Here is a 27457-nt window from a genome sequence, read left to right as displayed (position 1 = left end):
AAATGGGCTAGTCGATCTAAATGCAAAGACGTGTAGTTGTATGAAATGGCAAACATCTGGTTATCCGTGTGGCCATGTTATAAAAGTTGCTCTTCATTTAAACCAAGATGATTCAAGCGCATACGCTATGGATTGCTACACTACAGAAGTTTATCGACAGACTTATGCCGAGATTGTCTACCCTATTCCACATCCTTCTGAGTGGGACATACCAGATGACTTACAAACAGTTTTGCCACCAGCCATGGACAGAAGGCTACCTGGCCGACCAAAAAGTCACGATCGTATACCGTCTAAGGGTGAAGAGAAGAAGAGATCGACATGTAGTCGGTGCAAGGAAAGTGGTCATAAAAGGTTGACATGTGGATCACCAGTGCCATCAAAATCATCTTTTCCTCTACCAAAATATGGATCCTCATCAAAATCCAAATCTCATATGGTGTCAAGCAAAAGGCAACCATCTTCAAAATCCCAATCACAATTGGCTTCACCTTTTGGGACTGTTAACTTAGGTGATTTTTAAATGCAAACGTTGTATTATGTGGATTTTATGTGTGAACTTTTAACATTTTCAGTTGAATTAATGACTCAGGCCAACCATTTTGACTTAACCAACTCTTGTTATTCAGTTGTTATCACTATTAGGCATGCATTTGACTATCGCAACACGGAAATTACAATCGCAACGAGAGAATCGCAATGCGAAATGAAAATCGCATTGCGATTCTCTCGTTGCGATTTTCATTTCCGCATTGCGATTTTCATTTCGCATTGCGATTCTCTCGTTGCGATTTTCATTTCGCATTGCGATTTTCATTTCGCATTGCGATAGTCAATTTTGCCTTCAACATAATGCAGATTGAAATCAACAAAATCAACCATTACATTTCGCAATGCGGAAATGAAAATGGCAACGAGAGAATCGCAATGCGAAATGAAAATCGCAATGCGAAATGAAAATCGCAACGAGAGAATCGCAATGCGAAATGAAAATCGCAATGCGAAATGAAAATCGCAACGAGAGAATCGCAATGCGATTTTCATTTCGCATTGCGATTCTCCCATTGCGATTTTCATTTCCGCATTGCGATTTTCATTTCGCATTGCGATTCTCTCGTTGCGATTTTCATTTCGCATTGCGATTTTCATTTCGCATTGCGATAGTCAATTTTGCCTTCAACATAATGCAGATTGAAATCAACAAAATCAACCATTACATTTCAATCAATTAAACAAGCACAAATAAGAATTATATTCGCATCAATTACACAAATCAACTTTTACAAATCATCTTTTACAAATCAATTAAACAATCAAAAAATAAGCAATAATTCTTATTTCCGATCATCTACTATTGAATCAACTTTTACAAATCAATTAAACAATCAAAAAACAATCAATTAAACTATTGAATCAACTTTTGCAGCCATACATCATTTTCACGCAGTTCACTTCTGAGATTAACCTGCAGAAACCAAACATTTGCTCAAACAACACTTTCTACACATCTAAAACCTACAAACAGCAAATTATTGAATTCTAGGTACTTAACCAAACATTTTCAAACCAAAAGTATATAAACTTACCAATTGTTTATGGACATTTTTATAACGCGGATGCAGGTAGGCAGCGTCTCGTATATATCGATTTAGCCATATAATGCCGAAACCACAAGCCTACTGCAGCTCTATCTCTATCGGTGGGAGGTAGATACTTGATGCTTCCCGTCGTCAAACGCTCCAACGCCAAGCATACGAGAGGACCACAATCTCCTCTGGCTCCGCTCGTTTGTTGTGGCGCGGTCTCGTCTCTAATAATTGTAATATTGAGCTTCTTTGGCTTCTTGTTTCCAGAACGAGTCCAATAATGATCGCATCCAAGAATTTAGCCAAATGAGAGCTCCATCCCTTAATAACATCTCTTAAATCAGCCAATGATATGTAATTTATCATGCTGTCATACACTATTGTCTTAAGGGATGGGAGCTGAAGCTCGACGAGAATCCAATGTTTACGTTCCAAAACAGGGATAAACACCTGCAATCATAAGTAATAATTCATTCATTTGCGCACTTATTTTATAAAACCTTTAAACTCAATCTAAAATAAATACTAACCTTATCGACCTCCCACCATGCAGGATAAAGTTTAGCTTGTCCATTGCCCAAATCAAATGATTCATTTCGTGCATTCTTCAAGTGAACGGCGTGAAAAGACGTCGGCATAATTGTATATCGTATATTTTATTTTTCTTAAGTTTTCTTATTATTAGAAGACGTGTCACCCACGCATCGATATGCTGTTTTACAAAAAAGACATATATTAGTGACTTACATAAATTTAAAAAAAAATTAATCAAATTGAAATATAAGAAAAATATAAGACTTACCCCCCCATCGAAATAGCCATTGTCTTCGACCCCTAATAATACGCCCCACCAAGACCGATCAAGCAACAAATAGATATCATCGGTGAGCTTGCATATGTCAGTGAAACACCCCTGGCTCCGCTCATGTAGATAAAAATCAACAGCGGTCTTAGCCCAAAGGGTGTTATCCAGAATTGTGTCCGGTAGTTGTTCCCTCTCCTCTTCAGATACCGGTATGGTACTGGCCGGTAACTCATACAGAGCCAACTTGAATCCATCATGTCCGGCACGTCAGAGGGTTTCTCAAGAAGCCTACATATGACGCCATGTGAATCGGGCTCTTGAATGGTGGGAGGGACCTCTTCAATGATGACAGTGGCCTCTTGAACGGTGGGAGGGGACTCTCGAGGAATGATAGGGGGGGCCTCTTCAACGATAGGAGTGGACTCTTGAGGGATGACATGCGAGTCGGGCTTCTTCTTGCGGTGTCTTCGCACTATTAGGGTGTACGGAGACTTAATAGCACGTGCACGCTGTCTGATGCGTGAACTCCGTCGTGCAAGCATAACCCGACGTAAAGCATCCACTCTATCGGGCCGCTAAATAATTAAATACAAAAATCAGTAAATAAACAGACATGATATTTAAACAGTGAAAACAAAGACAAATATGTTTCAAACTTGCATTGTATTCACCCAAGTCATTATTCTATCATAGTTCACAAAATGCATCAGATAACAAAGAAAAATATGTTTCAAACTAATACCCTGAAGTTAGTATTTGTCTTTGTTTTGTCTTTTGGTTGAAAGTAAATTTATCCATTCAAGTTTCAATTTGCAGAAGAAGAAATAGTTTACTTTCGCAACACGAAACTTAAAATCGCAACGCGAAACCAAAATCGCAACACGAAATGAAAATCGCAACGACAGAATCGCAATGCGAAATGAAAATCGCAACGAAAGAATCGCAACGCGAAATGAAAATCGCAATGCGATTTTGGTTTCGCGTTGCGATCTTGTCGTTGCGATTTTGGTTTCGCGTTGCGATTCTGTCGTTGCGATTTTCATTTCGCGTTGCGATTTTGGTTTCGCGTTGCGATTTTAAGTTTCGTGTTGCGAGAGTAAACTATTTCTTCTTCTGCAAATTGAAACTTGAATGGATAAATTTACTTTCAACCAAAAGACAAAACAAAGACAAATACTATTTCACAGTGTTAAAGAATACACAGTTTAGCAGAATTGGCAGCAACCGAACAAATTTACTTTCAACCAAAAGACAAAACAAAGACAAATACTATTTCACAGTGTTATAGAATACACAGTTTAGCAGAATTGGCAGCAACCGAACAAATTTACTTTCAACCAAAAGACAAAACAAAGACAAATACTATTTCACAGTGTTAAAGAATACACAGTTTAGCAGAATTGGCAGCAACCGAACAAATTTACTTTCAACCAAAAGACAAAACAAAGACAAATACTATTTCACAGTGTTAAAGAATATACAGTTTAGCAGAATTGGCAGCAACCGAATAAATTTACTAAGCAATCTAAGTGAAATGGCTAATCTAAGTGAAATTACGAGTAAATTTATCATTAAGTTAAATATGGAAAATCTTAAACTTACCTCGTTGCGTAGAGTATGAACCTCATTCTGCAACGATACTATCATCTCACGTAGAGCGGCAACCTCACCACGTAAAGTTGACACCACCACACGCCATGCACCATCGTTATCGCGTAGAGTACCGATCTCCTCACGCAAGGCATTGACCTCATCACGTAACTCCCTTGACTCATCCCGTTGAGGTGGAGGTGGAGAACAGGGAGATAGGAGTCGTGGCATCTTTGTCGGTCGCCTATCATGAGGTGATGGTGGAGAAGAGGCTCGATGATGTGACGGGATAGGTGATGGCTCTCGTTCTAGAGGTGTATAGTCGGGTCGATCGGGTGATGGCTCTAGGTGAGGTGATGGCTCTCGAATTGGAGGAAGTGGATGCTGCTCATCATCCGTGCCATCAAAAAATTCTGACTAGCTTGCCACCAATCAGTGGCAAGCTCTTCCTCCGTGGGTGTCAGTCTTTGTAATGGAATGTTAGCCTCCTAAAATATAAAAACTCAAACAAAGTTAAACGTCTACTATTAATAACTTGTTTTATATTATATGAAAGTATTTGTGTTAACTTACATTATTTATTGTGGCATATGGTATTAAGTCTTCCCAATCCAACAGAGTTTTCCTCTTCCAGGAAATAGCCCTGGGAATATCATTTGACGTTTTTATTGCATATGTACGCATGCTGGGGAAAGCCTCGAATATCCAAATCTACAAACAATATAATAACAAAATTAGTAATTGTTAAATAATTAATTATAATTTTAGAAACATTATATAGAAATTCTTACCTTAAAGGCCCAAACAAAGCCTGACAAAGTGTATTTGGACCCATCGCCCCGCAAACTTTTGCGGTCATCAAAGGCAGACGACAACTTAGTCCAGGTAGCTTTCCATATATACGAACCCCACGGAAACAGATTCCATGCATTCAGGTCCTCTACCAATATTATTAGCTCCCGATGAATAGGTTGTCTGGCCTCTCTGCCTAAAAAGCCGGCATACACAAGTAGTAGAAGGCATACTCGGACAACATCGACGTCATCCATCCGAGTGAAACCAGCTTTCTTATTAAACAATTTCTTCAGGTCGTCGACATGTAGGTTCGGCTTCTCCATTGACTCATCCGGAAAAACCCGGGATAACCATGATGGGCGGGCGATATGACGAGTGTACCGGCCTACATCATCGTGTCCGAATCGTAGACCAGTGATTAAGCAGAACTCCTTCCGCCCAAAACAAGTATACGCTGGTGGAAAATGAAACCATATCTCTTCCTCACCACGTTGTATACTGTCGGGTAGATTTGATGTCATGGTCTGAAGCCACAAATGGGTCAAATTAGCATCTCCACCCGGATGCTGTACTCTCAGCCATGGCCCGAAGCAGGTTTCCTCAAACAATTGTCTTTGAGCAGGTGAAAGCTTCTTTGCAATTGTAGTGGCCAGGCTGACTTTATTTCTCAAGGTCAATTGAGCCGAAAAAAATTTCTACAAAAACAATAAACATACCAAGTTAGATATACCAAAAACTACACTGTGAAGATATACCAAAAACAATAAACATAAAAAGTAGTAGTTTATTCTTGAAACTAAAATTTGCAACACTGTTTTGTCTTTTGGTTGAAATGAAAATCGCAACGAGAGAATCGCAACGCGAGATGACAATCGCAACGAGAGAATCGCAACGCGAAATGAAAATCGCAACGAGAGAATCGCAACGCGAAATGAAAATCGCAATGCGATTTTGGTTTCGCGTTGCGATTTTCATTTCGCGTTGCGATTCTCTCGTTGCGATTTTCATTTCTCTCGTTGCGACAGTCATTCTCTCGTTGCGATTTTCATTTATCTCGTTGCGACTCTTCTGCAAATTGAAACTTGAATGGATTGCATTACTTCAACCAAAAGACAGAACAAAGACAAAGACAAATACTAACTTGAAAATCGGAACGAGAGAATAGCAACGCGAAATGAAAATCGCAACGACAGAATCGTAACGCGAAATGAAATCTAAGTGAAATGGTTAATCTATTATTGAAATGACCAGTAAACTTATCATCAGTTTCAATATGAAAAACCTACAATAATGCAAACATTTCAAAATAAAAATAATTAAAAAACTAACCCTCGGAGGTTGATTTTCCATTTCTGAATATTGTGAGGGATTTCTGACCGTGAATGGTTGTGAGGGATTTCGCCGGAGATGGGGACGGAAATCTTCGGAGATGGGGACGGATTTCTTCGCCGTAGAGAGTGAGAGATGGAGATGGGACTGAGTTGTGATTTTAGGTTTTAGGTTATGAGTTGCGATTACGGGATTTTGTCTTAATATTCTTTTTGTAATTTGAAAATAAAATACGCGTAGCGATTATAATGGCGCTTTAAATATCGCGTTGCGATTTACGGATACGCGTTGCGATTTTATGTATTATCGTTGCGATATACGGATACGCGTTGCGATATACGGATACGCATTGCGATTTACCCATACGCGTTGCGATTTACGGATACACGTTGCGATTTACGGATACGCGTTGCGATTTATGTGTTCGCGTTGCGATTTTCATATTCGCGTTGCGATTTTGGAAAATCGCAATGCGAATTTGTACTATCGCATTGCGATTTTCAAGAATCGCGTTGCGATTTTGGAAACTGATTTGCGATTCTGGGGATCGCGTTGCGATTTTTATTTCGCGTTGCGATTTTGTTGGTCATTTTGGCAAATCCAAAAAAAGTTGGTTAAAATCGTATATTATAACTTTTTTTTGGTCATTGAGGCGATTTTCTCTTTTTTTAATAGTCTATTATAAGGTAATATATATTTATAGTTCTTCTTATTTATTAATAATGTATCTATACCTTACAGATACATCTGCTTAAATCTAAAATTTTAAGGGAGAACAATATTCTCTTTAACCATTTAGACCACTTAATATGTTCGAAACTTAATTACAATTATGCACATGAACTTATGAAGTAATTTTTTTGACAAATTCTTAATCTAGTCCTTATCCTACTTAAAAGGAGGGAAAAAGGGAACTCTAATAAATTTAGGAAAAAGGGAAAAGGGAACTTAATTATTTTTAAAATATATATATATATATATATATATTAATTAAATAAATTCAAAATTTTGAAGATCAAACATTGATGGGGAATTATTATAATAACTTGCGAAAGAATGTTATGATAATTTTTAATAGTATTTAAAAGTATTATTTATTTAAAAAAATTAATTATTGATAATGTATACATTATCTAAACGTAACTGTTCGAATATAAAACCTTTAAAAATAATAACACTCCTTTTATTACTAAAATCACTCAATAAATTTGATATTATAATAATCTTATTATCTTAAATCTATAAAGATATACATATATAATTATCGGAATAACATATAATCATAGAAGTCAAAAGGCTTAAACTAAAAAATACACAAATTATGTTTTTTCTTTTTTGCTTTAAGTACTTAAATTATTTTTTAGTCAAATTAAGTTCTTAAACTATTATATGTAATCCTTTTAAGTATCTAAACTATTCTTAATCAAAATAAGTCCCTAAACTATATTTTTTTGCTTTAAGTCCCTAAACTATTTTTTGGTCAAAACAAGTACCTAATTTTATATGATGTGTCAACACCTTATTGATAAAAAAAATATTTGTTTAACTAGTGGCGAATCCATAAAAATGTTATTGACTGGGCCAATATAAATATAATAAAAAATTTATCTAATAGTACTCGTATATATAATCTTCCAATTTAAAAATTTAATAACTAAAACTAGTATAATTACATGTTCCGAAAGAACTTTAAAATTTACGTAAAAAACACATAGTTCGAAATATAATATTTTCATTTATTAAGTTGAACTCTTTTTTTCATAGAACCAAATTCATCTATGATCGAGGCAAAAGAAGTAATAGATAATTTTGATTGAATAAAATAAAATACGATGAGTACATTTTAAATTTTTATTATAATCTTGATAAACAAACGGCTAATAACACCATAAATTCATAAGTAATTAAAGAACAAAATAAAAATAGAGTAAAAATTCAAAAAAAAAAAGTAATAACAACATGCATAAGTACATCAAAAATTTAAAATTTCAATTAAGATATTCATTACTTTAAGGTTTTAATTTTTTTTTTGAATTTGAAAAGGTATTAATAAATAAGAGAGAGAATCACATTATATAAATTATAAGAAAATAACTCTTAACTTTAAGATTTTGAAGAGATAAATTAACTTTGAAATTAAATAGGACTCTAATTAATTTAATTTTGATTAAGTAGAATTATAATTAAAATTAAATTTGATAAAATTATAAAATTATTTTTTTTCTCTTGGCATGAGGTGGGTCATGGCCTAAGTAGACCCAGGCCTACCCCGCCCCTGGTTTTAACTGAGAAAATGATAGGACTTAAAATAATTAAATATAATAATTTTAGGACTTAGTTTGACCAAAAAAATAGTTAAAGTACTTAAAACAAAAATATTGCATAGTTTAAGACTTTAAGTACTTATTTTTACGTTAAGCAAATTCAAAATAAACCTAAAATTTAAAATATAATTGGCTAATATATATTATATTTATACAATATTCCATATATTGTATTTAATTTTTATTGTATGAGACATTTGTTGTATTTAATTAAATGCAAGTAATTTTTATTATATATATATTTCTCTTTCTTTATAGTATCACAAAGATCTTAATCGATGCCAAATGGCAACTAAAAAAAGACTTTCTTTTGGTTTAGGCAACTAAATAGGACTTAATCGTACCTTTCAGAAAAAATATACACAATTGAAGCAAACAAGTTTCACTCAAAGGTTAGCCCCATTTGTCATTAATTAATTGATTAACCATATAAGCAAAGCAACGATTTTGTAGATAGAGAAAAGATCCACACCCTCATTTCTGAGTTTTTATTATAAATAATGTACCGAAATGTATATATTAAAATAAATTATAAGCATGCAAAATTTGTATATAATTATGGGATGAAAAAATGATATATGAATCACGATTTCAATAAAATGAGTGAGTTGGTAAACAATGGAATTCTTTGAAAAATCACATCAATCCATATTTAATTGGGGTAATACGAGCACTGCACTATTCATGCTAAAGAAAGTCACTAAAAAAAAAAAAAGATAACATGTATCATGAATGATTCTGGGTATTCTTTATCTTTCGCTGCAGGATGCCAGCAACGACGCCATCTTCCTTAGGTGGGTCATATTTACTTGTCGGTGAGAGGATGTTTTCAAATAAACGGATCAATGATACTTTGGATGAGTTTAATTACTTGCTATTGGAAACAAGAAGTTCTTCTTACCGTGAGGAGCCACAGCTTGGAAAAGCGACTCAATGGTGGCGTTCAACCTCCGGTTGTGACGATTACATTGGTTGATGGGTCGGTTGTCGATAAGGACGAGTACGAAGTATTTCTTGCTCTAGACAGTGCCTTGGCCTCTTGGCTTCTGTCCACGGTGACTGCTACACTGCTTCTTCATCTTGTCGGTGCTGAGACGACGACGAAAATTTGGTCTAAGAACACGAAGTGTTTTGCTAACAAATCTTCCACTACTATCATTAATCTTCAATACAAGCTTAAGAATGTGAGGAAAGGTGATTTGGAAATGAGATATTTCATCTCACAAGTGAAGGAGATTTGCGACGCTCTTGTCGCGTGTGAGGCAGAGATGCAACCAAAGAATTTTGATAATCTTGATAACCTGCAACTTAGTGTGAATATGGCGAAGCTACAAATTATTGGTAATAGTAATTCGTCTAGTGGTGTTTCAGTTAATCCCTCCGCTCTGTCAACTGTTGTCTTGTGTGATTCATCTAATGGTTGTCTCGGGTCGGGTCGGGTTGGGTTCGGGTTCCATGCCCATCCCTACTCAATATATGCATCAACCTTGTGATGGATATTGGTTAGTTGTTAAATACATATTACGGTATTTGAGTGGTACTATGGATTATGAGCTGATGTTTGTTGGTTCTAAAACACCTTTGACTGTTTGTGCTTTTTCATATGTGGATTGGGCGAGCAATTCCGATGATCGACGTTTTGTCTCTGGTTATTGTGTATTTCTTGGGGACAAACTTGTTTCATGGAGTTCATAGAAACAAAAGTCAATTCCTCGCTCTACCACCGAAGCTGAATATCGTGAGGTGTCTAATGTTGTTTCTAAAGTTGTCGGATGCGTGCCCTTCTAAGTGATACGGGTGTTCAGTGTGTGGATCTTCCGATTGTGTGGAGTGACAGTACGAGTGCTATAGTTTTGAGTGCTAATCTGGTTTTTTATACACTGTCCAAGCATGTTGAGCTTGACATTCGTTTCAAGAAGGTTGCTTATGGTGCGTTGACTATTAATTACGTCCCTGCTCAATTTCAAGTGGCTGATGGGTTTTCAAAGGCCCTTGCCAAAACTCAGTTCACTGGTTTTAGGGACAAGCTTCATGTCACTAACACGATTCCTCTTGAAACTTGATCGAGTAAGGTTAATATTAGTGTATGACGATTTGTGTAAAGGTTGAGTGTGGATTACGCTTGAGTGCTTGTTACATCTTCTAGAATTATTCTTTTATTGTTAAGTTGTTAGACAATTGTCAAGGTATAGGTGGAGAGGACGTCGCATGGCCTTGTATAAATGTATTGGCTGATGGGTAATACAAGCACTCTACTATTCATGTTAAAGAGAGTCGCTAAAAAAAGATAACAAGTTGCAGGCATCCTTAGAAATCAGTTCAAGGGTCGAATGAGGGGGAGTATCATAAGTAATGAGATCGATATGCTGTGGAGCTGCTAGCCTGGAAAGGTAGTCCGCTGAAAGATTAACCTTGCGAGGGATCCAAATCATCTTTATTGCCCAAGCCCGACTACGCAGAGCATCAATGGCTCGAACTAAAGAAGAGGGACTAGGGCTGGCGTCCGAGAGTTGATGAGAGAAATCACAATGGAGCACTCGATTTAAACTTGTAAGAACTCAAAGCCAAGAGAACAACCGAGCTTCAAACCTTCATAGATAGACCAAAGTTTAGCTTGCAATGGATTTGTAATACCAATGGATCATGAGAACCCTATGATCCAAGAGCCATTTGTATTGCGGAATAAACCATCTATTGAGCTTTGACGAGAGGTTTTGTCAATTGCTCCATCAGTATTAGAAATCAAGCTTCGACATCACAAATTAGGAACCATCCACATATTGAATCTAAAGTGAAGCTACTCAAAAGACAATACAATGTTTTATCTGAAATGTTGAATATTGGAAGTGGATTTGGTTGGAATGAAAAAGAAAAATGCTTAACTGCACCAACGAATGTGTTTGATGATTGGGTTAGAGTAAGTATTTTAATTGAATTTATCTTTTTCCTATACTCTTTGTTATCTACATAGGTAATTGTAAGATTTATTAAATATGCGATTTTATTATATTGTAGAGTCATCCAACTGCTGCTGGATTAAGAAACAAGTTATTTTCATTCTTTGATGACTTTGTTCATATATTTGGAAAAGAAAGAGCTACAGGAACAGCAGCTGATGCAGTGGAACATATTGATGTTGAAGACAATTCATTTATAGATGCATTACTTGAAGAAGAGGGAGTAAGAGATTCTAAATCAAGAGAGGATGTTAGTGCTTCAACTTGCTAAACATCTGATGCTACTGCCTCTACCCCTACAATGAAAAAAGTAGCTAGCAAGAAAAGGTGTTGAAGTGATGATGGGTTAACTGAGCTTGTACAGGAGATAAGTAAGTTCGGTGTTGCATACCAAGAAACTGCCAAAGAAATTAAGGATATTATTACTTTATTGAAAAAGGTGGCAGAAAGAAATGATCGAAGAATGTGGATTTTCACTGAAATCATGAAAATTGAAGGCTTGTCCACTGATGAAATGTCTACTGCAGGATAATATATTAGCAAAGATGCGCACAAGGTAGATTTATTCTTTTCTTTGCCAAAAAAATTCAAGCAAGATTATGTGATTAAGCAATTAGTTGAATGCCATCAATTTAGACCATCATTTTGACTGTGGTCCTTCTACAATTATGTCGATCTCTTTTTGATTATGACTTTAGAATATGGTCCCACCTTTTTTGTGTAGCTTAGCCAGGTATATGTCAATCTTTTGACTTGAAGAATTTTTTGTGTATATAATATATCCAACATATATGATTAAGTTTAGAATGTCATGACTATTATCTTTTGTAAGTCTGAACATTGTACAAACTTTTGATGGTTAATGTTAGACTTCTTTTTGTTATGTAGTATATGACTTGCAAGTAATGTGCTAGTTTTTAAATATGTTAATTACTTTTGATAGTTTTTGTTATGTAGTAAAAATCTTGTCTTTGATAGATGTCACCATGGTTCAGGGCCGCTGCCTCAATTTGTATAAGAACTTCATCATCTTTGAATTCGGGTTCTTCCACTTCTTGTACCTCCAATATTGCTGGATCACCTGGATTCGTTATCACTACAACTTTCATAGTTGAGTTCCGAGTCTTTCAATAGTTAACAATTATCGCTTTTCTGTGTGTCGCAACTTATCGGTAGTGGATATTGGAAGTCTGGATTTTATATGTTCTTGTATATATGGTTGCCTGAGATGATTCTCCTACCATGTGATTCCAAAAGAACAACTGCTTGAACATTATAGCCCAATATTATATTTTATTTGTACAACTTTCGGTGGGTCTGATATCATATTTCATTAACTTCGTTTGATTCTGTTATATAGGCCTTAGGCCTTTCAAACAAAATATCAAATGCCACTGGCAAGTGCTTGTTTATCTTTTCATCATACTAGCATTGGCAAGTATCAGAGATCTTTGAAAACATATCAGTTTTGCACCATTTTGACTTGGTACAATGATTAAATCAGGTCACAAGGTACATCACAAAGCAAATTGTTTATACACTGTCGCGAGTGTCTCTTTTGTATCGTCAAAGGACACACCATTGTTATAATAGAAGATAAAAAAATCATTAGAAGCATCATGGAACAAGCAGTATCTTCCCAATATGCTCATTACTTTCCATCAGCTTATGACCCTCCCCAGCCTCGGATAAGGGAAAGGATTTGTAGACGATAGACTTCAATTTGCCTGCCACAACATCTGGCTAAACATTCTTCTCCACTTCATTAACAACCATTGCTTTGTTTTCTGGTTTCTTGCTCGCATCTTGGCCCCAAAATAAAAAAAATATCAAATTAAAACTATATACTGGTTTATGATTTCCCACTAGCCCACTAGAGAAGTAAGATTTAAACTTTTTGACAACAGATGCAAGATATGTGAATGATCCAATTTAAGGAAAGCCAAAGCTTGTTGAAAGGTGGGTGCATAGGCTTGACGGGTTTTCTAAACAATGTAGTGCTATATTCTATGTTATTTATGTACTGTATTACCTTGCACTGTGAGGCGCCTTTGAAGTAAGGTATTGAGTTTAATTTCAGCGACTGCTCCACTCTGCAAGCCGATAATACAAAGCCTTCCATCAAAATTTAAGTTGTCCAGGTTTCGCTGAAGGTAGGCTGCCCCGGTACAATCCAGAATTACATCAACACCTGCCGTTAAACATTTAAGAATTTAGATTGGTTGGTGGATTGCTGAAAAAAAGTGGGTACCCAGTACAAGAGCAAATATCCCTAGGATGTGAACCAAAGATGCAACAATTAAAACTAGAGAGCATACCCTTCCCTCTGGTTTCTTCCTTAACACGTGCAACAAAGTCCTCTGTCTTGTAATTGATTTACACATCCGCTCCAAGTTTATCGTAGACAACAGACTTTTCTTCAATCCCTGGATATCATCACTAGTTACACTACCACATCTAATATAAGAACAAATGAAAAAAAAAATACAAATTCTACAATGCAATCATTGTTGCAGGTAGACTTGCTGTAACAAACACTTGCACCTCTACTATGGTATGCAATTGTTGTTTGCAAATTAGAACAGTAAGATATCTAATGGATATAATCTACTCTGACACGACAATTAGTTTTAGGCTCTTTAGTTAAAGGGTGTGTTATGGTTTAGCTTAAATCATCTTAAGCATGAATATATATATATATCTGTGTATATATACAACATGTTATACTCCTTTAGAGGTATCGATACTCCAGTAGTTATTTTGTGTGGAAAATATTACTCAACGGAATCATCGTCATGGTCGATTCAATATCATAGTGAAAGTTAAAAATCCCTAATATTGAACCTGATATATTTTTATATAAATTATGTTTAAGTAAAATTTTAATATACTTTTTAAATAAATTATGTAAAATTTAATATTAATTAAAATTAAAATAATACATGATATATTTAAATAATAGAATAATATATTATCGATGAATTTTTATATAAATAATTTTTATTTAAATAATTAGAATTTCAATTATTAAAAAATATATAACAATGTCAATTTGGTAAAATATACATTCAAATAATATTTTATTTCTTCAACCAAACACTGTAATATATTATTACCAAACAAACCAAACACAGTAATGTAACATTCCCAGTAATGTGTTAGGTAATGTTACATTCTAGTAATCATATTTCAACTGGTAATCTTATATTATGTAAACCGAACACACCCTAACAAAAAAATGACTTCAATAAATTGTGTTCATATAGATTGATTTTGTCCAACACTATACATTTTTATATATTTACTCAAACAATTTTTGTACATCTTTATTTTTATAATATTTATTTTAATTAGCTTAATAATTTAAAAATAAAACAATTCTTTTAGCATTTGGACTTTTTCTTTTCGATTACTTGTTACTTTTAAAACAAATCTGTCATGAGTCATAAAAGAGGGTCTACGTCAACTACCTGAAAGCTTTGCTACTACACATTTATACGTACCATCTTAATACTGCACCCTTGGGCCTTCGCGTACAACCAGTTGACCAAATCCTTACGTTCTTCACCAAGACAACAGATCATCGTTAATTCATTTTTATTTTCTTCGACATAGAAGAGAACTGCGCCATTGACTACTGCTAAGTCGGTCAACGGTAACCAAAAGAAGATTACAAAAAAGCGAACATAGCACGAGAAACACGTGATCTTTACGGATCAGGGGTAATTTAGTCACCAGGTAGAGAACGTAAGTTAGGACAAAGGTGATGTAAATACATCTAAAACTAGAGGGTAGGGCCGGAATGTCAAGAATACTATCTTTTTGTTTTTTTTTTGGTTTCATTAATTAGTCTTCTTCTTCTTCTTTTATTTGACTTGATTGAAACCATAGATTTGCAGAGAGAAGTCAGGTATTGAAGAGAGATTGAGCGTTTTCCGGGTTATAAGATAAAACTGTTGTTTCTGAGGTTTAAAAAGAGAGTTTTTCTTGTATTACATTGTTAGTTGCTGGTTCACTTGAATCTGATGCGAAACCTTCAAACATAAACCTTTTCCTCTTTCAGCTTTCAGGTAATTATTTTTTTGCAGCTCAGAAGATTTCCTTTGTTTTTTTTTGCGTTTTTCTTCTCTAAAACTTGTTATTTTGTATGGAGTTGATAAGCTCATCTATGTTGATCTGTTTCTCTACAGAGATTAGGGTTTTAATTTTATATCTGGTTGATTTAGTTTTAAACTAGACTGTATTGTGGAGCTGGGAGAACTTTTCGTATATATTCTGCGTGGTTAATTTTTAGCTGTTGTATTACTTGGTTACGTTTACGGTTTACCTAACAGAGAACGTAGTTTGCAGTTAAAACCACGAAAATAGCTTATATTTCACCTTTTGTTATTATTTTTTCAATTACAGTTGCATGTTGGCGGATTGGAAGGATGATAATTTGTTAATGGCATTTGATGGCGATAATTTTGTACTGCAAAGTTTTGAAATTCCAATAATCAGCTGAGAAGGCAACCTACTACATGTCAAAATAAAGACAGGCGTTGAGAGTTCAAGATAGTTGATAGGGAGGGAGCTTCGTTTCTCAATCACTATCCTTGGTAAAAGTCTTTGGTTGGATGATCTTACAAGTGTTTGCTAGTTTTGGTGATGATATCTACTCTCGTAGTTTAGAATTATAATGTTGTTTCAAAAGCTCACTGTTTTCTGCTCCTAGCAAGTTTTTTTGGACTAGTTTTTGTTTAAATTTAGGAGGAAAATCTTTGTTAACTTTGTGCATCAATTCCTAGTTTCTTTCATCTTTGTTTTACTTTCTCATTACCCAAACTTAGTCTTGAATTCTGTTACTTGCTGCAAAATCTGATTTAAAGCCTGTCTTATTGCAGGTCCAATAGCCGTTACTCCTCATAAAGGTTCCTAACGACAATTCTCATATGTTTTTGGTTCTGAAATTAGAAACTAAATAGAATTTGCTTGTGAGTTTCAGTTGCTTGGAAAGCTTGACTTTTCTGTTGTATGGTGATTGCTTGTTAATAGGTGATTTCTTTATGTATTCGTCGGCTTATTTTTATATATGAATGATGGCATGTGGGCACAGGAAGTCAATTGAGACTAAATGAATTGAGAAAAATCCAAACGGCAATTTCATGGAACATTCTAGAGCTGGTAAACAATACCACTCTGTGGAGCATGGAAATGGGGAATTCCCTCATGCAACTCAAGCATTTTTGGCAGATCCTATAACCAGCTCAAACATGAGTATAAGACCTCCTGAGCCAAAAGGATCTGATGTCAAACCAGTACTTAATTTTTCCATACAGACTGGTGAGGAGTTCAATTTTGAATTTATGCGGGACCGGTTAAATCCTAAGAAGCCTTTCATCTCAAGTTCTCTCGGTGAATCCAGTTATGCAACAGGATATATGGATCTAAAAGGTATTCTAGGAATTAGTCATACAGATTCTGAAAGTGGGTCTGGTATTTCGATGCTTAACGTAGTAGAGAAAGGTCCAAAGGGGTTTGAAAGAAAAGGATCTATATATGAAAACCAAGGTTGTTACGGGTCACTTCAATCAATGCGGCAAACTACCTCGGGCTATGAAAATAACAGAGGTCTTTTATACATGTCACTTGGTACCTCTGACGGCACATCAGCAAAGATGAAAGTTCTCTGCAGCTTTGGTGGAAAAATCCTATCTCGACCAAGTGACAGAAAACTAAGGTATGTTGGAGGTGAAACACGCATAATTCGCATCAGAAAGGATATTTCATGGCAGGAACTTAAGCAGAAGATATTAGCAATTTATGACCAAACAGAAGTGATCAAATATCAGCTTCCAGGAGAGGACTTTGATGCTTTAGTGTCTGTGTCCTCAGATGAAGATCTGCAGAATATGATGGAGGAATGTAACGAGCTTCTAGACAAAGAAGCCTCTCAAAAGCTTAGGATGTTTCTGTTCTCACTGAATGATTTGGAGGATACTCAGTTTGGTGTAGGCAACATGGATGGTGATTCTGAGATTCAATATGTGGTAGCTGTCAATGGAATGGACTTCGGAACAAGGACAAGCTCTACTCTGCAGGGGTTGACAGGCTTTTCTGCTAACAATCTAACAGAACCAGAGGGAAAGAATATAGACAGGGTATCAAGCAGAGTTGCAAGAGACTCAGTTGTTATTAGCTCTTCTAACATTCCTGGCAGTATGGTGTCATCATCAACTTTTCAGTCTTCTCAACCAGTTCTACCAAGTTCCTCAGGCACCTATGAAATCCATCCACGGTTTTATCATGACCAGAGGGTGGGGTATCCATTGCAGTACGGTCATAACTCTTCTAATTATTCTAATATTGCAGAATTTTCTAATTCAGTTACTCCTAATGGGTTTATGAATCAACATGAACACTTGACCGAAGTGCAACCATACGATGGCCTTCAACAGCAGAATCTTCGGTTGCTGGCGACCGAGTTGAAACCAGAGGGTTCAGGCCATCAGGGCAATGACCTTGAAAATCAACATCCCTTGGGAACAGATCACACAGTTTCTTCCCAGACACAGGATGGAAAGGTGATAAATCATTTCCCTCTTGAAGAAGTTCCAGTTGCAGTTGCTTCAAATGATGCATCCCTTTTTTGGGTAAAAAATGAAGCTAAAAACCAGGAAAATGAAAAAGTTGTCTCATATTCTGATGCTGTGAATCAAGTGCCAGTTCCTAAACTGGGTAATGCTGACCATCATTCTACTTCTAGATATGTTGATTCTGATTCCAATCCTGCTGATCTAAGCTACTTTGAGCCCACTGCACCTCCACACAAGGTTTACTATTCGGAAAGAATACCTCGGGAGCAGTTAGACTCGCTAAATCGATTGTCAAAGTCTGATGATTCATTAGGTTCCCATTTGCTATTAGCCCACCCACAATCTAATGTGGCACAACAGGGTCCAAACACAGAAACTGTTGAAAAGTTACGAGATAGTAATATTGCTTCCCATACTGAAAGCTCAGCTGGTAAACCTTCTAATATCGGTCCCCATCCTGGTGCTGTTTCTCTGATTAACTCAATGCTTTCTGAAGATGTGTTGGACACAGGTTTGAAGCAAGCAGTTTCAAATCCCGTGGACAATATACAAGCTCCAAACAAGGATGGGGTTCGGGTTGGTTGTCTGAAAGATAACCTTCCAGATAATGAATCAGTGGAAACTGGACTAGGGCAACCTGTAGCAAGCGAATCAACATTTGCTTTGCCCCATGATGTCAACTTGACTAGCAAAAATCCTCCTGGACATTTTCAGGTTGATTTGAGGACGGAGAGTTCAACAAAAGATGATTCCAGTGGTATCATCAGGGCAGATCATGGGGACATTCTTATTGATATTAATGATCGATTTCCTCGTGATTTCCTTTTTGATATTTTTTCCAAAGCAATGCTTTCTGAAGAGTCCTCTGGTGTTAGCCCACTGCAAACAGATGGAGCTGGCTTGAGCTTGAACATGGAAGGCCATGAGCCAAAACACTGGTCATATTTTCAGAAGTTGGCGCAAGATTTTGAAGAAAAAGATGGTTCCCTTGTCAACCGAGATCATATATCAGATCAGTTTACTTCACGGGGTGTAGTTTCATTGAGCCAAGCTGAATCTGATCATAATTTTGGTGAAAACAACCTGAAGGATGGTCAACCCCAGGTGCAAATCTGTGAAAGTATGCAGTTCAATGCCATGATAGAAAACCTAAGAACACCAGAGTCGGATTATGAGGTAATTGGTTTCAATGATTAATTGATTTTGTACACCTCATTTCCTTAAAAGACATCTGCTAACAGAATATGACTGCATGGGTTCTTCTAGAAGCCGAAATCAGAGAAGGGGAACGTTGGTCTACCTCCTTTGGATCCTTCTCTAGGAGATTTTTATATAAGTACGTTGCAGGTATGCTACCTTTGTCACAATTTCTCCTGCTTCTCTTGTTATACATTTGGTGAATATGAAATGGACTGGACCACTGTTTGGCTACTTGCAATAAACTATTATTTATTGGTAACTTCAAATTTTGTTCTGCAATTTGTGTTGCCTTTTGGCACATGCAAACTTTTCATCTTTATGATTACTTCCCGTGTACATTTATGTATGTGAAACTAAAACTTGTAAGCTTAACTATGAATTCTGTTAGACCAGTGTACTTATGTAGAGATAATAAGCTGATCCGTGAGAGTGTTTTCAGAGGGGCGAGGTGCACAATAGGCGTTTGGCTTTGCGAATAAAGTTGTGTATGCGAATGTTTTTATATGCGTTTGAATATGTATATATAATAACCTTAAGATATATATCTTGATGGTGAACTTTGAAGAGGTGCAATTTATCCGACAAAACAAGCAAAATTTTCTTTTGTTGGCCAATGTGAATTATTTCCTTTGATAGTTTGAACCCGTGTTTGTTGCCGAATACTCAATTTTGAGAAGTAAGCAGTTTTTATTATCCTTATCTTACTAATAATTAATAAAGGTTCATTTTATGAAAAAAAGTTAAAAGAAAATAGAAAGGACTTCAATAATGCAGACCTTTTTTTTAGTATTCATTGCCTTGCAAAAAGACATGTTTAGCACTTTTGTTTTCTAATGCCTAGGTGCAACAGCTAGATGCGCCTGGGTGTACACCCCACTGGATAGCGGAACAGTTTTTACCAGTGCTTGCTCGTCTTTACAGAGACTTCTAGTTGGAGAAATTAACTTTCTTTTTACTCATTACGTGTGCCCCACAAAATAATCTAATAAAAAATTAAAAACCCAGTATGCAAGGGACAATTTATATTTATTTCTAGTGTTCAGGTACGGACACAGAATTTCATGTTAGGGGGGACGAACTTGAACTTAAAAAATTTTTAGGGGGCAAACTTAAACTTATAAAATTCTGGGGGGGGCGAAAACAGATTTTCAATAGAAAATACATAGAAAAAATCTAAAACATATAGTAATCTTAAATTTTTAGGGGAGCGACCGCCCCTGCTTGGAGTCATCCTTCAGCTCATTCTAGATGTGTATTCTGATACTAGTTGAAGCTATTTATTTATTTATTTATTCTGTATCTAAGAAAGCACAGAATTTGATTCTGCTGACTACTTTTTCATGATTAAAGTTCTAGGCATACAATAGCTAATTCTAGCTGTTGAATGGTTTCTTAAATCGACAAAGGCATTGAAATATATATTTTAGAAAATTTGTTCTTTTGTTGTGCTAATTTAAATTTTGTTTCTTTTTTATATGTTCAGATTCAACCTTTGTTTCTCATTATAAACTTAATTTTGTCGACTCAAATGCAATGGGGATAAGCTTTTTGGAGTATATACTGGCCATAAAATGCTTCGAAGCTGCATGGATGTGTTTCTGACATTTGTTTTGCTTTTGAGAACTTTCGTGCACATATAAACTGAAACAAAAAAAATTCATCTCTCTTCTTGTTTGTTTGTTATATTCTGGGCCTCAACATCTTATGACAATGTCTACCTACTTCCTGAAATATTTTCTGTAATGTGTACTTGATTTTTACTTGTTTGTCCGGGATTGATGTTGTAGCTCATAAATAATGACGATCTTGAAGAGTTGAGGGAGTTGGGTTCTGGTACATTTGGGACTGTATATCATGGCAAATGGAGGGGATCAGATGTTGCCATCAAGAGAATCAAGAAGAGCTGCTTCACAGGTCGATCATCTGAGCAAGAAAGATTGGTAATTTGCCTTACACAAATCAATATTGACTATGCGTAGAATACATTTTCTACATATTCGTTCATGACACCATTGTTTGAAAGCCTGTTGATCTTAAAAGGAAGTTAACAAACTAAAAATAACATATATCTTTTTGGTTTTTTTTTTCTCCTGAAGGGGTCCAAATAGAGACCTTGTTTTTTGTACTTGTAGTTGCCGGTGTTTGATATATGATCACTATACCTCATGGCTGTCGGCAATGATTTCTTTTCTTTATTTAGCTATTATCATAGTCATTATTATTGCATGTTTGCTACTGCCTTTTTTCTCTAGTATTATTTTCGTACTTAATGCTTTACTAAAAGATATACACTTAAATCCTCAGACCATTGAATTTTGGCGGGAAGCTGACATTCTTTCAAAGCTTCACCATCCAAATGTGGTGGCATTTTATGGGGTGGTGCAAGATGGTCCTGGAGGAACAATGGCTACTGTTACAGAGTTCATGGTTGATGGTTCCCTTAGGCATGTTTTACTTCGCAAGGATAGGTGATTTTTTTTTCACTTTGTTATCGATGAATTGTTTGTTTTACTTTTTTTTTTGGGGGTGGGGTGATATTTTCATATTGTTAGTTCACAAATATCTCATGCTACTGTTCTACCTAATCCTAATTTTCAGGTTACTTGATCGTCGAAAGAAACTCATAATTGCTATGGATGCAGCATTTGGGATGGAATATCTACATTCAAAAAATATTGTGCATTTTGATCTGAAATGTGATAATTTACTTGTTAACTTGAAAGATCCTTCACGGCCTATTTGCAAGGTTACCTCTCTGTCCTGGTCGAATAAGTTGGTTAAAATTTGGTGCTAATTATTACCTCTCTAAGATTCTTTCTTTCCCAGGTTGGTGATTTTGGACTGTCTAAAATCAAACGTAACACCCTAGTTTCTGGTGGTGTTCGGGGGACCCTACCGTGGATGGCTCCAGAACTCTTGAATGGGGGCAGCAATAAGGTTTCAGAAAAGGTAAGATGTCGTTTATGAAATTAACTTGAACTGGCACAAGAAGCTATTTGCTCTTCCTGATTCTTCCCATGGGTCTCTTGGAGGTTTTACCTAAGTATTGCAATCTAAAACCCAATGGAGAGTTCATAACTTTCAGCCCTTTTTTCCTACTGTATTTTTGTTGCCACACTTTCAACTGCCCACACGGATACATTCATGATCACACTCTTTTATGGGAGCCTTAACTGAAACATTCATTAAAAATATAAAATAGAGAAAAGAGATGGGTCAGTGGATGGGGGATGTGAAAGAAAATTATATTTTGATATTGAGATAATTCCTTGGAAGCCTATTCATCTTCTGTGTACTTCCTAACCTGATTTCATGATATCACAAAGGTGGCTGCTTTAATTGTTGAAGACGACCATATTTTGTTACTTATTCTGTCTGGGATATATGTATATATATATATATATTTGTGTGTGTGTATATATAGCTAGTGACATAATGTCATTTTTTAGTACTATTCTTCACATTTATTTGTTGATCTGCAGGTTGATGTGTTCTCTTTTGGTATTGTTCTATGGGAGATTTTCACTGGTGAAGAGCCTTATGCCAATATTCACTATGGTGCAATTATAGGTGTGACTCGAGTACTTCTTGTAGCTTTTAAGTTTCTGGTTGTGTCAGAATATTCTCATCAATTATAGAGGCAAATGAGAAACTAGAAACAACATTAGCATACTATTTTGAAGCAATGTTCTATGTTGTCCATCCATTGGGCTGGAATAACTTTCTACTTCTGGAGCCAAAATATAATATGGAAGTAGTTTTGGTATTTTTGACTGATGAACTTACAAAATCCTTTGAGGGTAGTCTGTTTTATTGACAGTGAGGCATTGCTACCTGTTAACTGACATCTGAGTTTTGGGCTTCATTCATGGAAAGTATCTGTTCATGTTGATTCCTAACATGGATATGCTGGGTTGCTTATGAGATGGTTATTTGCATTTTCCTGAATTAGCATCTTTTTAGTCCCCTGATTGTCATGTTTACCTTTATATTCCTTGGTTCTAGTCATACTCTCTTTGTGATCTAAAAGTTGTTTGGATATGCAGGAGGCATTGTAAGTAACACGCTGAGACCAACAATTCCAAGCTTTTGTGATCCTGAATGGAGAAAACTGATGGAACAATGTTGGTCCCCCAATCCTGCAGCCAGGCCATCATTCACAGAAATCGCTAATCGATTGCGGACTATGTCAGCTGCTGCTAGCCGACAAAGCAAGGGTCACAAGGCATCGAAATGAAAATGATTTGTGAAAGCGAAAATGTCGTTTCCACTAGATATTCATTCAATTGTTCACGCATTCGAGTAGTATTTAATTATATATTCACATGGAAATGGAGAATCGGGGCTTCCTAATTGTTTTTGGAATGGAAGGCTTCTCTATGAAGGAATAATAATGTTGTTGAACAAAATATTGTGATTTAGTGTACCGTTGTACTTGATAAAAAAAACTTTATCTTCGACCTTTTTAAACTGCGTTGACACTGGCTAACGGATGTGCATCTTTTCAAATAATTGCTACCCTTTTTATTCACCTTAAATTGAATATGGAGATGGAGTTTGGCTTTCTATAGAAGTTCATAGTGCACTTATTTTCTATGTCAAGTAATTCATCAAGATCAGAGTTTTAAGAATGTACTCTGCCTACCTAATTGTCTTCACCATTTATCCGCTCTTTGGTGGCTTTCGGTCCTGTCCTACCCTTTGTAAGCTATAATGTTCTGTATTTCTTCGGCAAAGTGAAGCTTTTCCATCTTCATCCTTTGAGGAGTGAGGACTATGTTTGGGTAGACTCGCTTCAAGCGAATCAAAAATGACTGAATAGCAGAGAATGGACTCGAGAAACCGCCCGAGAAAGAACGTTCAGTTGTGGGTTGCATCTTGTTACACCACTGTCAACGAAACCGGGCTTAGTTTCTTGATTGCTTGGAGCATTCCTTTGAGTGATCCTCTGCTCTCTTCGACATATTTGTGCAAGTGCATGACACTGTTGATGTATAATGGCTCCCCTTCTCTTAAGTTGAGATTCTCTTGGGTCAAAAGTCAATGGTGTAACTGGCTCTGATATCATGTGGAACTCCATTGCTATACCAAGTGAGTTAGCATCCTCGACCAGTGACTTCATGCTGGCTTCAAGCTCTAGGAGATTTTCATTGCTAGTTAATTCCGTGATACGAAGAGTTGGGGGGACTTTCGGGCCTTGATGATGGTGTTCTTATCAGGGAAGGCCATTGAAGTGTATGTTTCATTCCTAGATCAATGATGTGCAAGGAGCCTTTCCGTTCTGCTGCTCGACATATTGCCTCATTTTGCAGCCATGACACCAAATACAATACAAGGAATTGTTTGGTAAAGTAGTTGAAAGGCCTGCATTTTCTCACGTGACCTCAACCCTAACATCGTATTTATCCGACAGGACCACGCACTTTTCACGTGCTTCATATATTCAAACAAATTTTCTAAACTACCCCTCCCGCTTGCATTCGCAGCCATTATTTCCGTCGCGGTGGAATACGTGAGGTCGTGAGCGTCCTCCTCTGACCCGTTTGACCACTTGGTGTTGGACACGTGGAATAAATTATAACTGTGTCCTGGGTCAGGTATTAAAGCTCATCGACACGTGGTCCTTTTGTAAGATACCTCCAGAAATCCCTTTCTCTTACAAAATTGAAGTTATTTATCTTTATTGAACATTCAAATTGAAAGCTCCATCAGCCCTCCGTTTCCGGTCTCCCATTGTCTCTTTCTTCTTGTTGGTGTCCCGAGACGATTCAACTGCAGGAAGGAAGATATATCACAGGTAATCTTTTTTTATTTCTGGGTTTCTCCTTTTCTTGTTTGGTTGGTGGGAGAGGACCATAAAGAAAATTTCTATTTTGGGTTTTTATTCTCTTGGAAAAGAAGCTTCTTATCAGTTCTTTCTTAGTGAATCCTAGGAAGCAAGCAGAGCTGTTAGTGTTTTTATTAGGGTGTAACTGCCCACATCTTTATTTCCTATCCCACTGCATGTATGGTTTTCTTTCTAGAAAAAGGAAATCAAGTTTTGGGTTTTTATTTGTTTGTATTTTTTCTCTGCTATGAATGAAAAATGCAATTGCTCGATTGTAATTAGGCTACTCATGCATGTCAATTGTATGTGGTAGTTTTTCAAGTTTAGGATTTGGAATTTGAAAGTATTCAGCTTTAAGAGTAGACGGACTTGTATTTCAGAGTTTTATTGAACTATTTTAAATATCAATTATATATATGCAGGTTGGAATAAAACTAGTGAAATTCAGTTGGTTGGTCGTGCTACTGACTTATCCTGTTTCAATGGTTTAGAGATACTCATATTATGGGATGGTAAGAGAAGGCTTATTATCATAAGGCTTTTATGAATTTCTGTTTTGCCTGTATTGTGTTAGAGGTTATGCCATTTGGATGTAATAGTCACTAGCGGAAAAAGTAACACGATCAGCCTTTAAGCATTTGGTTTAGAGGGAGGAGGAAGTGGAGGAGAGTGAGGTGGAGTGCCTTGGTTAAATATAGGCAACTGTTGAAATTCAACTTGATCACACATGTTTTAATTTTTGTTGGCTAGCACTCAAAAGTTTTTAATAGGACTGCAGCTTGAACGATTGGAAGAGCGGTGTGTCTGTATGTCTTTTTTATGGTGGATGGTCCATCCACTTGTAGTTATGGCCAAAATTTTAGTTATTTTTATCGACTGTTTCATCTTTGTATGATGTTGCACCTTAGAAATCTAGTGTTGCTTCAGCATTTGATCTTGATGCCCTGTAAAATTTATCGAAGATTTTTAGATATAGCCGATGATTCTTGTCATGTTAATGAATGGAAAAACCATAGAAGAGATACAACATGTGCTATTTTTCTCTACTTGTGCATTATTTCTAAATGATCTTGAAAATGACGGTTTGAAGAATTTATGTTAGCAAGGTTACCCTTTTATCTTCTTAATATATACTTTTCTATCTTTATTTGTAACAGCGTGGGGTAATGAGAAGATAGAACAAGATCAAAAGAGATATTCTGTAAAATTGCCATGGATCAATCGGGAAAAACACAACAGCAGCAGCAACAGCCCACGATGGGAGTTGTACCTGGTGACGGGCAGATGGGCTATTCTAATGCTCCTTACCAAACTGCTCCAATGGTCACGTCTGGCACTCTGACAGTAGCCGTCCCTTCACAAACTCAGCCTCCGGTTACTTTCTCTAGTTCTCCACATCAACTTTCCTACCAACAAGCTCAGCACTTTCACCACCAACAGCAGCAGCAACAACAGCAGCAGCTTCAAGTGTTCTGGGCTAACCAGATGCAATAAATCGAACAAACAGTAGACTTCAAGAATCACAGTCTCCCACTTGCTCGGATAAAAATAATAATGAAAGCTGATGAAGACGTTCGGATGATATCAGCAGAGGCTCCTGTAATTTTTGCAAAAGCTTGCGAAATGTTCATCTTGGAACTGACTTTACGCTCTTGGATCCATACAGAAGAGAACAAAAGGAGGACACTACAAAAGAATGATATAGCAGCTGCAATTTCAAGGACCGATGTCTTTGATTTCTTAGTCGATATCATTCCGAGAGACGAGTTGAAAGAGGAGGGACTTGGGATCACCAAGGCCACTATTCCTTTAGTTGGCTCACCTGCCGATATTCCATATTACTATGTCCCACAGCATCCTGTGGGATCACCGGGGATGATAATGGGAAAACCACTCGATCAAGCAGCTGCATTGTATCCAGGCCAGCAGCCTCGACCACCCATGGCTTTCATGCCATGGCCTCATGGTCAGCCACAGCAGAAACAATCGGAACAGCAGCCAAGCGATTCATGATTCACCAACACATCGTAATCGGTTTGTTGCAATGACATTTCCGCCTGCTTTATCCTGTAGTTAGGTTGTTTTAGTGGTAGGTTAGGCACAAGCTGTAACATTGAGAGTGGACGTTGCTTTAACATGTCATTTGCTGTTTGGTTTTATGATGTTTGCTTGTAAGAATTATGTTGCTGGCCATGGAACTATAATTATCTTTGCTTGAGTGGGTATTGGAAGACATTTGTTGTAATTTGTCAGGCTTGGGACTTTCATTAAAGCAATCCAAAGTTATTTTGTGCTTTTCCATTTTTGTCCAACTTTTTCTCTTTAAAAAAAAATGATTTGATTTCTTTTTTTCTTTTTTAATTCTGAAAGGTTAGGGGTTGATTTAACTAAGAAGAAGAAAAAAATAATGGTTAGTTTGATAAAAGAAATATAAATATTGAAGGTTAAATTGTCATTGTACAAATACAA

The 27457-nt window shown here is 36.3% G+C and overlaps 1 protein-coding gene and 1 pseudogene across 2 annotated transcripts; both read left to right on the top strand.

Annotated features, from left to right (window-relative positions):
* The first annotated feature begins 15280 nt into the window (after window positions 1-15280).
* Window positions 15281-23731, top strand: LOC120187963. 2 transcript variants are annotated; one of them, XM_039191540.1, is made up of 11 exons: window positions 15281-15456; window positions 15794-15984; window positions 16270-16296; window positions 16482-19137; window positions 19228-19308; window positions 20949-21101; window positions 21466-21629; window positions 21760-21907; window positions 21988-22110; window positions 22644-22731; window positions 23208-23731. In XM_039191540.1, the coding sequence occupies exons 4-11, from the start codon at window positions 16531-16533 to the stop codon at window positions 23396-23398; spliced, it is 3555 nt and encodes a 1184-aa protein (XP_039047471.1). In that variant the 5' UTR covers window positions 15281-15456; window positions 15794-15984; window positions 16270-16296; window positions 16482-16530; the 3' UTR covers window positions 23399-23731. The 2 variants fall into 2 exon arrangements, with proteins under 2 accessions (XP_039047471.1, XP_039047470.1); XM_039191539.1 differs by lacking the exons at window positions 15281-15456; window positions 15794-15984 and having other exon boundaries at window positions 16264-16359.
* Window positions 23732-24869: 1138 nt separating this feature from the next.
* On the top strand, window positions 24870-27203 carry LOC120187947 (annotated as a pseudogene).
* Window positions 27204-27457: the final 254 nt, after the last annotated feature.

Source organism: Hibiscus syriacus, unplaced genomic scaffold (genome assembly GCF_006381635.1).
Source record: "Hibiscus syriacus cultivar Baekdansim isolate YM2019G1 unplaced genomic scaffold, ASM638163v2 tig00116925_pilon, whole genome shotgun sequence".
NCBI lineage: Eukaryota > Viridiplantae > Streptophyta > Magnoliopsida > Malvales > Malvaceae > Hibiscus > Hibiscus syriacus.
The sequence above is the reverse complement of the archived record's forward strand: the minus strand, read 5'-3'. Positions and strand labels throughout refer to the sequence as shown.

What these genes read in the sequence shown, in the direction of transcription:
- LOC120187963 (XM_039191540.1), top strand. Translation starts at nt 16,531, where the DNA reads ATGGAACATTCTAGAGCTGGTAAACAATACCACTCTGTGGAGCATGGA. An exon ending in CACCAGAGTCGGATTATGAG is followed by an intron (nt 19,138 to 19,227) that starts GTAATTGGTTTC and finishes GGGTTCTTCTAG; the next exon opens with AAGCCGAAATCAGAGAAGGG. An exon ending in TTTATATAAGTACGTTGCAG is followed by an intron (nt 19,309 to 20,948) that starts GTATGCTACCTT and finishes TTGATGTTGTAG; the next exon opens with CTCATAAATAATGACGATCT.